The sequence below is a fragment of the Ailuropoda melanoleuca genome, chromosome 1, assembly GCF_002007445.2.
Source record: "Ailuropoda melanoleuca isolate Jingjing chromosome 1, ASM200744v2, whole genome shotgun sequence".
In the NCBI taxonomy this organism is placed as follows: domain Eukaryota; kingdom Metazoa; phylum Chordata; class Mammalia; order Carnivora; family Ursidae; genus Ailuropoda; species Ailuropoda melanoleuca.
The window spans coordinates 188,782,702-188,797,288 of record NC_048218.1 but is presented as its reverse complement, the minus strand read 5'-3'; the positions used below and the strand labels follow the sequence as shown (position 1 = coordinate 188,797,288).

Here is a 14,587-nt window from a genome sequence, read left to right as displayed (position 1 = left end):
TTTAAAACAAACGGATCTGAAAATATCACATCTGACTTTTCCAACCCATCCATTCTCCAAGAAAACCATCAGTATTTAAATTCACAAGTTCCCCTTTCCATCATAAAACAAAGGTACCTGCCTCTATTTAACAGCAATATTTTAATGAGACTGACAACAAAAATTTCATCAGCCCAAAGCTTTACCCAGAACAAAGCACATAGACTGGGGTCTCAAGCCTAGGCCGCTTTCTCTCCATTAAAGGCTTTCTTAGCCATGAGACCCTCCTTTCAGGCTATCCCAATTGCTAGATTTACAGGAACGTCTACCTTCCGTTTATTTTGGTCTCTGTGAACTTTGTCACCCCACACTCTCCCAGATTTGACTGTTCTTACAAAGTACAGTAAGCAACCATTTTATCCCTGGAATCAGGACAGTTTGAAGTGAAAAGCAGTGTTCCTGATCATTATGCCAAGACAACAGGTGTAAAGAGCAACAGCCCAATGGGGATTGGGCCGTAAATCACCCCTTTCTTACAAAGGTGCCAAGGCCAGGTAAGGAGCTGTTACTTGCAAAGAACTAATTTATGTCCTTCCCTGGGAGACTGAGGCTTTAGGGAACTGGCATAGAGAACCAAAAAACCCCCAAATTTGGATTACTTAAGTCTCCCTAGAGAATAAGGAAAGAGAAAATGTTTTAGGGGTGCCTGGATTGGTTGAGCGTCTGACTCTTGGTTTCCACTGAGGTCATGATCTCAGGGTCATGAGATCAAGCCCCGAACCTGGCTCCAGATTCACCGTGGAGTCGGCTTGAGATTCTCCCTCTCCCTCTGCCCCTCCCCCTACTCACAAGCACACTCTCTAAAATAAATAAATAAAGTCTTTTTTAAAAAAGGTGTTTTAGGGGCGCCTGGGGGGCTCAGTTAGTTAAGTGTCTGCCGTCAGCTCAGGTCATGATCCCAGGGTCCTGGGATGGAGCCCGCATCTGACTCCCGGCTCAGGGGAGAGTCTGCTTCCACCTCTGCCCCTCACGCTTGCTCCCGCTCTCTCTCAAATAAATAAAATCTTTTAAAAAATGTTTTACATTGTAATGAAAAAATTGTTCTAAATATATCACCATATCAGCTTCAAGTTTTGCTGTGGACTTGGGTGGGGGTGAAGTTGAGACAGCAATGATAAGGGTACTGGAGGAGGGGGATGAAATGCAGGCTGGTCCTGAAGTACCAGAGGCTAGAGGGTTGCTGGGAGGATGGGGGCAAGGAACCAAAGGGAGCCAGAACTTTTCTCACTTGAGTTTCTGCCTAACTAGCCACCCCTGTGCCACTGAACAACAGTCTCTCTCTTTCTCTCTCTCTCTCTCTCACACACACACACACACACACACACACACAAAACTGCAGTCTTCCACACATTACCTAAACTTGTTTAATCTTTCCTAATATTTCAACAGCTAATATCCCTGAAGTTCAGAAGAGTTACACACCTGCCAGTGCACACATTTCTGCTGTGCCAGGGGTTCCCAGATTTCTAAATTTCATAGACAAGTAAGGTTCCCCAGCCCCCCAAAATCAGGGACTAACCTGTTATCTAGTTTTTATTTTTGCCAAGGATATTAAAACCAGTCATCACATAATTTATAAAATAAAGGATATTTTAGCAAAAGAAAAAGTATTAAGAATATTATCTCAAAACTAAAGCCAATCCTTTAAATTGAACAACTTTAACATCCCAAGACCTGTCAGGTGTCTTTCTTTATTCCTCTCATTTTGCTCAGCCAGTTCCATTTTCATTCCCATCTGACTTGAGGATTGATACAGAAACTGCTGGACTAAGACTAGCTAATGGTCACTGAATGTCACATGCGCTGGACACTGTGCTAAAACATTTTCCACGCATTCTCTCATGTAATCAGCCCCAGCCCCATGAGGAGAGTGCTGTTATTACACCCATTTACAGGCAGAGCTGGAACCTGAAGGGGTAAAATTACCTGCCCATGGTTATATGGCTAGTAGTCAGTGAAGCAATTGACCTGTACCACAGACACTCCAGAAATCAGTTCAGTCCTGCCTCAAGACATGTTATGTCTGTTTCCCAATGTGGGTAGTGGCTTGTTTAAAAACAAACAAAAAAAACTGCTTTAAGTGATAAATGAACCCTGTATATACCAGCATTTAATTGTTACACATGCATATGAACTGTCCCCTTTCCAATTCTCTTTCCATGATTCCTATTAAATGAAGAAGAAAGTTCCAGTTTGATGGCAGGAAGCCTTTAGCACATCTTCATCGCTTGTTAAATTTTCTTCAGAGCCCTCCACATGACACAAGACGTAACTAGAATTTAATAACATTTTGTTTTCATTGTGCATTTTTTAAGGTACTTTCTAGTTATGGCAAGTAACATGGGTTTTCCATTTCCAACAGTGAAATTAAGTTTGCTTTACTTTTTTTTAAAAGATTTCATTTATTCATTTGAGAGGAAGAGAGAAAAGGAGACTCCCCGCTGAACAGGGAGCCCAGTTCGGGGTCCATCCCAGGATGCTGGGATCATGACCAGAGCTGAAGGCAGACGCTTAACCAACTGAGCCACCCAGGCACTCCAAATTAAGTCTGCTTTGAAAATAATATTTCAGGGATGCCTGGGTGGCTCAGTCGGTTAAGCGTCTGCCTTCAGTTCTGGTCATGATCCCAGCATCCTGGGATGGACCCCGAACTGGGCTCCCTGCTCAGCGGGGAGCCTACTTCTCCCTCTCCCTCTGCCCCTCCTCCTGCTTGTACGTGTGTGTGCTAGCTCTCAAATAAATAAATAAATTCTTTTTAAAAAATAATATTTCAATTTTTAAAATAGCTGATTCCCCAAAAGATTTTTGAACTAAATAGAAGCAGAGGCAGCGTTCCAGTGCTAAAGCTATGGGAGGGGTACGCACACATCTGAAGCCCAGGAAACTGAGGTAAGCCACTACACCAAGGCTGGGATCTGCAACTGACTAAAGGCTACCAACGCTGACTACCCTGGTTCAGTTTCTCCAGACAATTCTAAAAATTGCAGGGTTTCCCCACACAGGATGTGGTCATGCTTACCACCTCCCATCCTCACCTTGTCCAAGAAGAAAAAGAAAAAAGAAGAAAAGCTATGCACCAGTCCATAGGAAAAAAAGTCAAACCTCTCACATGACCTTGCCTCTCACCTTCTCATGTCCCCTGTAGCTGGGTAGCTGCACACTTCCTTAGTCATGGAGCCCTCTAGCACCCAGAGAGCAGATGAAGCTAAAGCTCAAAGAACCTACGCTCCTTCAAATACCAGGACCTTAAAACACCGGAGGGTCTTGAAGCAATTAAAAATTAGTTATATAGTGAGCCCCAGGTCGTTGGGCTCTGCCCTCCACTGAAGAAATAATGCAGTTTTCAAGGACACTCTGACTGCGGAAACAGAGGACTACCAAATGTGCAATGATTAATGAGTAATGAGATGTTAAGCTGTATTTTGCCCTAAATTTTACCTACGATGTTATTTGTAAGAAATAAACAGGTGAAGTGTAAGTAAAACCACCCTACAACCACCAAAAACATTAAGTGATATGAAAACGTATCAGCATTGCACTGCCAGGAATGTATCTTCTGGAAATGCCAACGCAAGAACACAAAGATGTAAAAAGAACATTCAATCAGTGTAGCAGTGTTTAGAATCATGAAAACCAAAAACATGTATCAACAAATAAATGGATAAGTAAATACACCCAAATGATGGAATACTCTTGAACCATTAAAGAATGAGGTAGGATCTATAATTATGACCTAGATGATCATGACAATTTTTTAAAAAGTTGCAGGACACATATATTATGACCCCATTTCTATCTCTTAAAGAAAAGGAGGATGTATTTTTCTGCATGAAAAGTCTGGAAACACATTTTCTTAGGAGAATAAGAATGAATATTAGAAAACTGAGGGATTAGGCCAGAGGCAGAGAGATTTTTGTATTTAATTTTATATACTTCTCTACTATTTGAAATCTTATGAGCAGGTATTAAGTCCAAAACTTAAATATTGGTAATTATTAAATTACTAATGCCGGCTGGCATTCACCTGAACTTTTTGAAGGAATTCAGGGATGAACCAGAAAACTATTGGTCAAAATGAGGAAAAGTCACCAAGGGAACTGCAGATACGACCCTTAATCATAAGGACTTCGAAGACTTGAGAACTGTAAGAAAATTTTATTTCCATATTAGACAAACTAGTGGAATAAAAAGTAAAGACGAAGACCACCACAGAGGTCATTCAGGGTTTTACTGATATTGTTAAGAATGGGGCTTATAAACAAGAAACAGGATAGAAACAAACCAGAGGAGCACCGGGGTGGCACAGCGGTTAAGCGTCTGCCTTCAGCTCAGGGCGTAATCCCGGCGTTATGGGATCGAGACCCACATCAGGCTCCTCCGCCATGGGCCTGCTTCTTCCTCTCCCACTCCCCCTGCTTGTGTTCCCTCTCTCGCTGGCTGTCTCTATCTCTGTCAAATAAATAAATAAAATCTTTAAAAAAAAAAAAAAGAAACAAACAAACCAGAAAGCTCAAGTGTGTGGCTTCCAAAGATTACAAAAGCAGAAAGTGAGCAGCATAGAATCTTCATGTTTGTAGATGACACTAAAGACTTCCATAGTAATAATGTACCAAGTTATTGGCACCAAATTATAGGATAATCTTGGGAATCTATGCAAATAGAAGGAAAAGTGGCAGATGAATGTTAAAATGAGCATATGGCCTAAATCAGGCATGTAAAACAACAACTTCTCAGCTGTCAGCTATGACCCAAGAATGGGATCTCAGATCACTATAAATGGACCCCTGAGGACGTCAGCCCAATGCTCAGCTACAGATTAAAAGCAATGCAAAGTGTCCTGGGAGCCATCAAGACAAGCACTAAAAAGAAAGAGACTAGTATCCTCCTCTCACAAAATTCTAATGCACCCACCCCAATATTCCTTTTGTCATTTGTGTCCTGCCCCTTCAACTACATACAGAAAAGGAGTTAAATAAGATCAGTGGGTCTCAAATGCCAGTCCCTGAATCGATCCAAAAATGACTCTCAGAATCACCTAGGAGAGGCTTTTTTGAAAATACAGATTCCCAGGCCACACAGAGATTCTACTCCAGTGCCTCTGAAAGGCCTTCCAGGTGGTCCTGAAGCAACGATCTGGTCAGAAAAATCACTGGGCTGCTTCTCTCTAATCCTACTCCCAGAAAGGATTTAAGAAAGCTTACAATAAAAAATAAACTCAAAAGAAAAGAAACCATGTGAGGAATTACCAAGAATAGATTATGATGATTCCCATACTTGCACGTTAAATGAAGTGGAAAAGATCTGCAAAAGACAATTAGGACGATCTAAAGGAAGAAGCTCCAGCCTTGAAGTGTAAAAAGCAGAGCTCAGGGGCGCCTGGGTGGCACAGCGGTTAAGCCTTTGCCTTCAGCTCAGGGCGTGATCCCGGCGTTATGGGATCGAGCCCCACATCAGGCTCCTCTGCTATGAGCCTGCTTCTTCCTCTCCCACTCCCCCTGCTTGTGTTCCCTCTCTCGCTGGCTGTCTCTATCTCTGTCAAATAAAAAAAAAAAATCTTAAAAAAAAAAAAAAAAAAAAAGCAGAGCTCAGAACCCTACCAAGCCCCCCAGACTCCTCCAAGTAAGACCAGGACCAGAGCAAACGCTCCCCAGGAGCTACAGGTTCCCAGAGTGCCCTCCTCAGCCCCACCTTCTCAAGTCAAGACCTGTTGCCCCAGGAGAATGGCAGGGTATTCTGAAGCAGAGGTGAGACTGTAAATAAAGCCCACTGCTGGCCTGTTTCTCTGGGTCCCAAACAAGCACTCCCACTAGTCTATCCTGATACCACTACTGAAGCCAGGAACCCCTGAGCTCATTTCTATCCACCACCTTCAACCCACTCTGCTACCCATTCACTTAGTCTAATTCAAATTCTAACTCCCTCATCTCCTACACTACAAAAACCACATTTCACATTTCATCTACTGTCTCAAAAAAAAAAAAAAAAAAAAAAAAAAAAACCCAANAAAACCCAAGCAATGGGAACAGAAAACATGTTTCATTGCAGGATAAGCAGCAATTCAAAGTGAAGCCTACCATACGGAAGATTTCTCAGTTTTGATTCATCGTGCCTAAAAGACATTCAATATAAGATTTCTTATACAATCACAGCCTTTGGTGCTGCAAGAAGTTTAGAGACTGAGTTTACCACTTCATTTAAAAAAGAAAGAGCCTGAGAAGTGAAATATCTTACCCCATTTCACTCATGTGGAGGATAGCACCATCTGGGCTAGAACTGTATACCCTGAATCCTAGGCCAATCTCTCTTCTCTTCCAGGCTGCTTCCCAAAGACAATGTTAATAAATCAGGTTTACTAACTTTAGGCACAGATTCTCCCATCTTTTCAATTCCTCCTCTTACACAGGTTGGTGTTACAAGACCATCCCAAGAAGACTATTTCCCATATAGAATCAAAGCACCTCAAAATGTGTTAAGGCATAAAGAGAGGAGATGGTGCCTTAAATCACTCATCATAAGCATATTAAAAGAAAATGTGCCAAGCTCAGTTTATAGGATAGATTGAACATCTCAAAAATGACATCCGAAAACGTCACCTGAATTTTCATTAGATTTTTACCTATAAGTTGTTTTACTTCCTAATTTTAAAAAAATGCCAACTGAAACCACTGTTTTTTTTTTCCTAAACATTAGAGCTAAGTGCGAAAAACATTAGTTTATCCTACTGAGTCTCAGGGAAAATAAGTGAAATACCGCAACACTCCATCTGCATCACATGTTCACAACCTGTGATTCTGCATCAATTTCAACTGTAAAAACAAAAAGCATATGTCAGTCTCCCAAGAGAGGAATCAGCAACAGAAACTGGGTGTCTCTCCATTTCCCAACAAGAAGTAAGAGGAAAAACTACATAAGCCCCTTGAGAGTTGAATCCCTTTACTTCATGCCTTGTCCCGGATAAGGCTAAGAATTTCCTGTAATATTTAGCTATGCTATTCCTCAAAGAAATGAAATAAAATAAATCCAAAGACCAGATTCCAAAGGGTATTTACCGTAACCCCTGCTAGAACCATACCTGTCAGCTGGACAGCTAATCTACACTCATAATCGAGTACACAACAGGCCTTAGAACCTTCACTCATTTCCCAAATGTCAAACTCCAAGTAAACTGAGGCACAGGCTCCACCAAATCATTTGCTCATTTATTACCAGCACTGAACACTACCTAGCCTCAGGAGTCTCCCCTCATGTTAATAAGCCACACTATGCATGAGCTAGTTCCTTCCTGACCATTAGTTTGAGCTCTGAAGCATGTGACTTTGCTTTTCACCATCACTGTCACTAAAGCTTGCTAGGTTAAAAGTGTTGCCAGAGGCCAGAGCAGCAGAACATTCCATGTAGTAATAAAATGCTAAGAGAAGTATAAACAACGACAAACTCTACATGCTATTTGACTCTCATTGAGCCAGCTCCTGGCATCTATCTTTTCAGCTAAGTACCCTCCACTGAAAGGTGGTGACCTTAGGAATACACAGGACTGGCTGACAGGAAGCCAAAAAAACCTTAGTCTTGGCCCTGTAAGAAACAAGACTATGACCAACAGCAAGTTTTTTTTTTATCAGTTTCCCACTGTTTACACTGAGTTAATGTGGGCTATCGATCTCACCAGGATACCAGGACAGCAACCACCTCTACTGCCATTCTGCCTTCTATCACCCTAAAACACATATTAATAGCTCAGGTGAAATCCTTACCATTTACGTGGAATGCTGACCTTGAAGGAATTAAAGAGCTACTATAAAAACAGTGAAGATAAACATCAGTGGGGATCCTACGGCTTTTGCACTTGCTGTTCCCTATGGCTGGTTCTCAGCTGTCTGTCAGATCTCTGCACAAGTGCTGAGAGAAGCCTTTCCTAAACACCGTATCTATGGGAGCACCCCTTCCCTTGCTCTCAACCACTCTATCCCATTCCCCAGAAATCAGATCTTGTAATACCATACTTATTTCTTATTTACGTTTTTATCGTCTGTCTCCTCCATAAACCATAAGGGCAGGAATCTGATCTACTTTTTACCACCATGTCTCCAATACCCACACAAAGCTTGACACAGCAGATGATCAATAAAATTGATTCCACAAAGAAAGGAAGTATGATTGCTCATCATTCTGTATCATCAGTACGTGGCAGCAGCCACTGTTAGCATGACTAGAGCCTGCTGGATGCTTTCTTTTCATACAGAAAAAAAAAAAATGACAGAAGACATTTAAGATACAGTAGAAACTTAGTACTCCTTTACTTACAATCTTGATTGAAAGCTACCATGCTCAGCTGCTGAGAAGTGGGCAATTTTAAGACTAAAGGGAAAAGCCTTCCATCCTCTTCTACCTAATTCTTCACAAATGGCTCTACTAAAATACTGTTATTCAGCTACCTTGTCCCTGAGTAGTAGAGTAAGAGTAGTAGTAGAATAAGAGGTATCTTAAGCAGGTTAGGAAAGATGTTTTTTCCTTTCAGTCTGCATGAGCTAAGTGCACGTAGGAAGGAGCAGATCAATGGACTACTACTCTTTGTCCCCACTACACTCTGGAAAGACACATACTTCTTAGTTCAGAAACCTAAGAAACAGTTAGCTATAATAATCTAAATTACATGTAGCATTTCCTACAAGCTGCACACTGGAGAAATTTCCACTAAGCTACTCACCAGGAAGTCGATATCCCACTTGAGAACAACCTGGCAGCACAATTCCTGTTGAAGGAGGAAACTGTGGCCATCTCCTCCTTTTGATGCCCCTCTGCCTTAGTCACCCAGTGAGAATCACACACGGTTCACAGCCTAAAACCGAAGACTGGCAGAGGGATTCCTTTCTCCTTTAGGCAATTAAATGGGGTGGGGTGAAATGAACGGAGATTTGGCCTTGTCCTCCCTTTGGCCTTTCACACCATAAGCAGGATAAGATATGCTGCTTCCATAGCACCTTCTGATAAGCACAAAAGATTCAAGAACTGTGGCAGACTCGGGGTGCCTGGGTGGCACAGCAGTTAAGCATCTGCCTTCGGCTCAGGGCGTGATCCCGGCGTTATGGGATCGAGCCCCACATCAGGCTCCTATGCTATGAGCCTGCTTCTTCCTCTCCCACTCCCCCTGCTTGTGTTCCCTCTCTCGCTGGCTGTCTCTATCTCTGTCAAATAAATAAATAAAATCTTTAAAAAAAAAAAAAAAAAAAACTGTGGCAGACTCATTTTGCTGCCCTGAAAGCAACCCGTGTGGCTCCTGCTTAAAAAGACACACGAACACACCAAGTTAGAATGGGAAAGTGAAGAGTGAAAAGACTTAGAAAACAGCTCTATCCCCAAGAGAAAGTAAATCAGGTGTGTAAGACCAGAGAAAACAGCCATCTCTAAGTAGCTGCTAAGTGGAGTGACCAAATTTTACGCTAAGTACCCCAAAACTTCTCCCAACCTCATCTATTTAACATGTGCTGAAAATAATCTGTTGCGGCTAAAATCTAGCAAATTATTCAAAAAAATCCAGAGTCAGAATCTTTCTGGGTTTTGAGAAAATACTATCTGATTTGACAGGGACATTCACTTTTCCAGGTTATATTTTGTCTGCCCACACACTTGCCAGTCTCATCCCAACTCAGGAAATATAAATCCACCTTCAGTTTTTCCATCATCCTCACTGCCTTTTCAGTAACAGAACAGCTCCAAAATGCTTGTGTCAACTTACTGCCCACTTCCTCCTTAAACACATTCCAGAACCAACTCTGTTTCTGTCCCTTTGCTCCCACTCTCAAAAGCAGACACAGCCTCTACCTTCACCATCATTTTTTAAAACTAGTCAAATGCAAAGATTTTTTTACAACTTGACTTCCGTTCTTTCTTCTTTAACCTTAAAAGAAAGTAACGAAGGACTTACTAGGATTAGAAGGCAGAGACCAGAAGAAATTTGCACCTTCCATGGCTCTATAATCTGATTTTTGCCCCCCAAAAAAGAGGAAGGACCTCTTCACTGCAGCAAAGCTCACCCCTATACTGTTTCAGACCTGCAGCTCAGCCTGAGTCCAGACAAATATGGAGGGCGCCCTTGAAAAACATACCTCTGGTTAGTCAGTGCTCCAGATTCTACCCCTCTCCCAAAGGCAGTAACTATTCTCTAATTCTCAAACTATTTCCCTCTCACTTTCCTATCACACACAGAGCTCCATTTTCCTTTGTAGAGTTCTCATGAAGCAGTTCCTAGTACCACTGGAAATGATTGCTCTCCAGGAAAATACAACTTTGCTTAGCAGAAGAGTTTCACACAGAGCAATGTGCCAGTGGTCGATTTTTCATTCCAGACAAGGCTTCTACTCCTGGCACAAATCTGCCTGTCGCCCTATAGTTCACTTGGCTTCCCTCCCCTAACCACCACCTACGACTCAGCCAACCATCCCTGCAGTTTGGTCACAGAAAGGAACGGCAATATAGACTACTCAATGGCTGAATTTTCTTTTTTTCCTTTTTTTTTTTTTTAAGATTTTATTAATTTATTTGAGAAAGAGTGAGAGACAGAGCAAAAGCTGGGTGAGAGGCACAGGGAGAGAGAGAGAGGCAGGCTCCCCGCTGAGCAGTGAGCCGGATGCAGGGCTCGATCCCAGGACCTGGGGATCACGACCTGAGCCAAAGGCAGACTGAGCCACCCAGGCGCCCCACGAGGGTTGAATTTTAAAATCTTCCTCCCACGGGGCACCTGGGTGGCACAGTCGTCGTTAAGCGTCTGCCTTCGGCTCAGGGCGTGATCCCAGCGTTCTGGGATCGAGCCCCACATCAGGCTCCTCCACTAGGAGCCTGCTTCTTCCTCTCCCACTCCCCCTGCTTCTGTTCCCTCTCTCACTGGCTGTCTCTGTCAAACAAATTTTTAAAAAATCTTAAAAAAAAATCTTTAAAAAAAATAAAATAAAATAAAATCTTCCTCCCAGATTCAAACGTGTCTTCCACACCACACTCCTATGCACATAATGACCATAAGCACCAAATGAAGTCACTCACCACAATAACAGCTCGAGGATAAGACAAGGAGTAACATCTAATCTTTCCTCAACTTGATTACAGTCAGCTTCACTTTCCTGCAATTTTGTGGTCATGCATCACTGGCCCCACCCTCCACATTATAAAGTCATGTCCTGGAGGCAGAAGCAGCACAGCACAAAGCGGAGCAGCACACGCTGTGGCAGACAGGCCTGGGTTCAAGTCCCAGCTCTGCCTCTTATTGCCAGTAAAAGTGCCTGTCCTTGCGTGAACTACTCTTTCTAAACCTCAGATTACACGTCTGTAAACTGTAACCAATAATGCTATCTACTTGTTAGGTGTTATAAATGAAATAATACAAACAGAATACTCAGCACAAGACACGACCCTTAATAAATAAGTGATTGTTGATATTCAGTATCCATGGGGGTTATCCGCGGGCATGGTCACCTCATAGACTCCAAACGCCCTGGAGGCCTCTAGCACTGACAGAAGCAAAAATATATTCGGCCTCATTCCACCCTTACCCCACAAATGAGAGGGACCTTTAAGAAAAGTTCAAGCCTTAGTGAAGGAAAAGAATTCAGAAAGATCCACTCAATTGCTGCCAATCCCACCACCGGACCGCCAAGTGATGCTGTGTTCTTATGGTGAAGGGAAAGATCAGTGCAAATAAAAAAACTAATGTAAGAGGAGCTACTCATGGGACAGATCAAGATTCAAAGAAGCAAAAATATGTGGACCTTGGAAATTCCCTTCTCACTCAGCTTCTAATAAATTCTGACTTTCCATTTACGCATAAAGGGGAAAAGCAATACTGAAAACCCTGGGAATCTCAGCTGGTGGCAGAATATTACCTAAGAAATGAATACATGAGAATTAGGCTGGAGAAAAAAAAATCTCAAAAATTTACACACACGCACACACACACACACACACACAAGCTAAAGAACATTTTAACCCTGACAGACAATAAGCCAAGAAAACAATGTTTTTTTAACCTTTGTGCAACTGCAAAAAACCATGGAACTTTGAGAGAAAATGTCATAAAGGATATTTGCTGTTTCAGAAGGAAGTCAGTATTAAAGTCCAAAATGTCTGAATGTCTATTAGTCTGCAGTCATCACAACTGGAAAATCTGTCAACAACCAAGAAACGTCAAGTTCCAAGATTTGGGAGGGTTCGGGGGAGAACAGAGGTGACAAGTGATAAAGAGAATTTATGCTACAAAATTATCATGGAGCCGGAGGGTAAATTTTTTAGAATTAGTCTTGCAGGGTTTTAAATACAAAATTCAAAAATGTAGGGAGTGAGGGGATATAAAATCAGGCAGAATCTAGTGTTAGGGCCGTGGACTGGGAATCCGAACACTTGGGCCCCGGTCCTGGCCCCGATCCAAGCCACCACGTGATGACCTTAGGCAAGTCACTGCCCTCTTCAAACCAGTCTCCTTATGTGTAAGAGGTGAGGGAACAATAACGATCGCTAAAATTCCTACTGGCCTAGCATTTAAGGGTCAAAAGGAGAGGGAGACCAAATACTAAGAGCTTTCGGGACTACACACTTGACAGAAGAGGTGGAGAGAAAAAGACGGAATATGAGGGCCAAAGAACGAGAAAACTTGGGAGTAAGTGAACGTCAGTGGAAACTGAAAAGCTTCAAGATGGCCAAATGCTCTTAGTTTCAGGGAAGAGCGGATGTCAGGATCTCGAAAAGCTGCACACTGCTCAGCAGATGTCAAAATGGACAGAAGAACGGGGGGATGGGAGGGCAGATATCAACTTCTTATCTCCGTTAATCAATCAAGTGACCGATCTGTCCTGGTAAACAGCAGGTCTGAGTGTCGCCGACCACGGAAATCACTGTGACCCCTAATGCCAGGGTGTCCGGAAAGCAAAGTACCAAGGGGATTCCGTGTCGGGTTCCGTCTAGGAAGGGAATTCCGAGAATGGGTGAAAAGTAAGGAAAGGGACAGAGAAAAGGGGATCTGGGAGACCATGCAGACTGGCGGAAGGGGAAGAGGAGCCAGCGCCAAAACCCGCCCGGAGGCGGGCGGTGGGGTCAGTGTCCCGGGCCCCGCTCTCACCATCTTGACGATGCCCCGCTGCACGGTGGGGACCGCGGGTCCCCCGGAGGTGCCGCCGCTCTGCGCGGAGGAGGCCATGTGTAGAGATGGAAAGGCAGCAAGTAAGGCGGTGGGCCGGCTTGGAGGTGTCAACGTGAGTGTCGGTGTTGGTGGGAAGCCGCCGCGGCAGAGAGCTGGCAAGCGACGGGTTTCGGGCAACGGACGGCACGGACTCGCCGGGCGCTCACAAGAGCAGCAGCGGGACTGGGAGCGAAAGAGGGGACGCGTTCTCCGCCGCCGCCACACGTTCTACTCGCCGCGCAAGCGTGCCAGAGCGCCACCGCCCTCCGGCCAATTAGCGCCCAGAGCCCGCCGGACCTCAAACCAATAGGCACCCTGCTCGCGGAGCCCGCCCTTTAGTCCCAAAACGGGAGGAAAGCTCCAGGAAGCGCTGAAAGAGCTGATTTGCAGTGACGGGCTAAGTATGGGGCGGGACTTCCGGGGCAGCCGTAGTAGGTAGTGTCGGGAGGTGTAGTGGGAAGGAAAGGACACGTCAGCATCTGGCCGTGGGGCGCGGGGGGCCATGGGAGCCCCGGGGGCGGGGCCAGCCTCGCCCGCCGGCCTGGCCCCGCCTATTGTGCCCCGCCCCGCGAGCTACAGGGGAGCCCACGTGGACTGCAGCGTTACTGGAGGGCGCACCGGGATTGGGGAGTGGGGATTGGGGAATCCGGAGCCGTGAAGGCAAAGAACTGAAAGGCTCTCTGCACCGGCTGCACACCTAATTCTGACATTTTATCTCAGCTAAAAGTGTGGGGGAGAACTTGGAAAAGTCTGATCATCGTGAAATCTACGGATGTTGGCGTTGACAGGCAACGTGGCCAGGAACCCTCCCTGTATTCCGGAGTGTATTTCGTTCGTGTTTGTGTCGCCGGTGTCTAGCACTTGTGAGGCTTTCGATTAATGTTCGTTGGTGGGAGAAATAAATGTCTCTTAAGGGCTGATGTGCCGTTTGCGCTCGGGAGAATAACCCTCGTTTTCGGGCTCTTTCTAATTTCGCCAATGAAGTTAGGGAAAGCCTTGGTGCAGCCTCTCCTTGGGCCTGGAGGAGAGAGTCCCTAGACCGCTTGTGACCCCCAACCCACCTCATCCCATCCCTTTACCGGGCCCTAGTCTCTTTTGAATAAAGAGATTGGGGGGGGGGGTGCAGAGCAAGGGCATACAAATGTTTAAATGAATGTTTAGAGACAATTTATGTTTGTCCTGTGCCCACTATGTGGAGCCAAGGACCTTTCTTTTAAACCACTTAATCTTGAAATCTGGCTCTATACTGAGGACACCATTTCCCCTGTAGCTCTTTTGAGCAGAGGTTGTCTATGCTTCCACACTTTACATATCCCAGGGTCAAGTTTTGGTGGTCAGCATCTTCCTAGATACTTAGTGCTGCCCCATGCATTCCATTAATTTGCCACC

General features: G+C 44.3%; 1 protein-coding gene across 2 annotated transcripts in view; it reads right to left on the bottom strand.

Annotated features, from left to right (window-relative positions):
- Positions 1–13,458, bottom strand: part of SND1 (staphylococcal nuclease and tudor domain containing 1) — a 412,648-nt gene extending 399,190 nt beyond the window's left edge. Inside the window, exon 1 of one of the 2 annotated variants that reach the window (XM_034671485.1) lies at positions 13,139–13,458. In XM_034671485.1, coding sequence (XP_034527376.1) covers positions 13,139–13,216 — 78 coding nt within the window. In that variant the 5' untranslated portion in view covers positions 13,217–13,458. The remainder of the gene's footprint in view (positions 1–13,138) is intronic. The other variant, XM_002913419.4, reaches the window with a different exon arrangement.
- Positions 13,459–14,587: the final 1,129 nt, after the last annotated feature.